Below are 2,391 nucleotides of genomic sequence, written 5' to 3' on the forward strand. Positions count from 1 at the left end.
CCGCAGAGCAGGGAGCCCGATGTGGGACTGGATCCCAGCACCCTGGGATCATGACCTGAGCGGAAGGCAGACGCTTAACGACTGAACCACCCAGGAGCCCCTCCCCCATAAAATTCTTATTCTTAAACCTTCCAAATGAATTTTATTGTTACTTTGTCAAATATATTCTGCTGGCATTTTGATATTTCACTTAATTAAAAAATATGAGAACTAGCATCCTTAAAAATAATAGTCCCTTAGGACACAAATTATGGTCTCTAAATACTGCGTCCTAGTAAAAGAAAGTAGGGGTCCTTGGAGGTATGGCTAATTATAAGGCCCCCCCAAAAAATGAATACGAAGATCCCAGGGCATCTTTCAGAGTAAGTAGTACAGAAAAAAGTAAAGCCTACTAGGGTTTTGTCAAAAGCACTCAAGAGTGAATTTTGAAATGTTTACCACTGGCCAAAGTTAGGATATTCTAAGTATTAAAAGGATAATAATTACAATAGATTGGCACATATCTTATAACACCACCGAACAACTGTCACAACAAAATAATTGGTCATCATTGAATGATGCTAGTAAGCTGAATATTTTTAAAAGTAGAAAATAAAGGGAACAAATCAAGAATTAATCTTTCCTTTCGACATAAACTATACTATGGGTGATCAAATAGTAAGTGAGAGAAGTACCCCTTTAAGCTAACAAAGAAGGAAATATAGAATATGATTGTTTTTCAATGCTTAATAAATTAATGAGCTTGGACATTACTCATCAATGAAAAGAGAGGCAACCACACATTATTTGTCTTTTAATGGAAAAACATGATCAAAGACAAAGTAGTCTTGCCATATAAAAAAATAGCCTAGGGGCGCCTGGGTGGCTCAGTCGTTAAGAGTCTGCCTTCGGCTCAGGTCATGATCCCAGAGTCCTGGGATCGAGCCCCGAATCGAGCCCCGAATCGAGCCCCGCATGGAGCCCCGCATCGAGCTCCCTGCTCCGCGGGAAGCCTGCTTCTCCCTCTCCCACTCCCCCTGCTTGTGTTCCTGCTCTCACTGTCTCTGTCTCTGTCAAATAAATAAATAAAATCTTAAAAAAAAAAAAAATAGCCTAAATTAGAGCAAACCTCCACATCTAACTAGCAATTTATACTAAATACACAAAAGAGACAAAGCTGTTTATACGATTAAGATACAATCCACAAAATTGTAGGAAGCCTTGAAGGACAAATGGTTTATTTTTTAAAAAACTGCAAGTGGTAGGGGCGCCTGGGTGGCTCAGTCGTTAAGCGTCTGCCTTCGGTTCAGGTCATGATCCCAGGGTCCTGGGATCGAGCCGCACATTGAGCCCCATATTAGGCTCCCTGCTCAGTGGTAAGCCTATTTCTCCCTCTCCCACTCCCCCTGCTTTTGTTCCCTCTCTCGCTGTGTCTCTCTCTGTCAAATTAATAAATAAAATCTTTCAAAAGTGCAAGTGGTTGACTTTTGGATTCAAATTCAAAGGAGCAAACTGGAAAACAATACAATATTTATGTATGAAGCATTTGGAAATGCTTCTGACTAGATTCTTAATAGTAGAGAATTACTTTTAATATTTACGTTTGACAATATTATTTTGTGTTTAAAAATTTTTTTACATGTACTTATTGAAATATTTAAGGATAAAAGGATTTATCTCCTATTTGCTTCAAAGTAATATGAGATTGAGGAATAGGGCAGATAGACATAAAACATGATTAGTTAGGCTTCGCCTTTCTTTTTCCGCCATCCTGGAGTCTGTGGAGGCCTGCTGGGAACAGGACTCCTATGATGCCAAATAATGTCTGGAAGGCTGTGGTCCAAGGCCATTCTTGCTGGCTATAAGCAGGGTCTCCAGAACCAGAGGGAGCACACAGCTCTTCTTAAAATTGAAGGTGTTTATGCTCGAGATGAAACGGAATTCTATCTAGGCAAGAGATGTGCTTATGTGTACAAAGCGAAGAACAACACAGTGACTCCTGGAGGCAAACCAAACAAAACCAGAGTAATCTGGGGAAAAGTAACTCATGCTCATGGAAACAGTGGCATGGTTCGTGCCAAATTCCGAAGCAACCTTCCTGCTAAAGCCAGTGGCCACAGAATCCGTGTGATGCTGTACCCCTCAAGGATTTAAATTTAATGAAAAGTAAATAAAGGTGTAGATTTGTTCTCTTGTATTTTTGTTTAAAAAAAAGCATGATTAGTTACCAATTGATAATTATTGAATCTGGATGAGGGGCATGGTCGCTAACTGTCTCTGCCTTATGTATGTTTAAAATTTTCTATAATAAATGTCTTGAGTTTTCCTATCCAAAAAGGTGTTGTCTTTTTATCTACTTCAATATTTTGTTCTAGTCTTAGGAAAGATGGATTGATTGATTGATTTTTAGGA

At 39.1% G+C, this 2,391-nt stretch overlaps 1 protein-coding gene across 1 annotated transcript; it reads left to right on the top strand.

Annotated features, from left to right (window-relative positions):
- Positions 1–1,800: 1,800 nt before the first annotated feature.
- On the top strand, positions 1,801–2,176 carry LOC118017406 (60S ribosomal protein L35a-like). The gene has a single exon (XM_035015309.1). It carries the CDS (start codon positions 1,801–1,803, stop codon positions 2,131–2,133), a length of 333 nt encoding a protein of 110 aa, XP_034871200.1. The 3' UTR covers positions 2,134–2,176.
- The last annotated feature ends 215 nt before the right edge of the window (positions 2,177–2,391 follow it).

This window comes from Mirounga leonina, unplaced genomic scaffold (genome assembly GCF_011800145.1).
Source record: "Mirounga leonina isolate KUSES-001 unplaced genomic scaffold, KU_Mleo_1.0 Mir_169, whole genome shotgun sequence".
In the NCBI taxonomy this organism is placed as follows: domain Eukaryota; kingdom Metazoa; phylum Chordata; class Mammalia; order Carnivora; family Phocidae; genus Mirounga; species Mirounga leonina.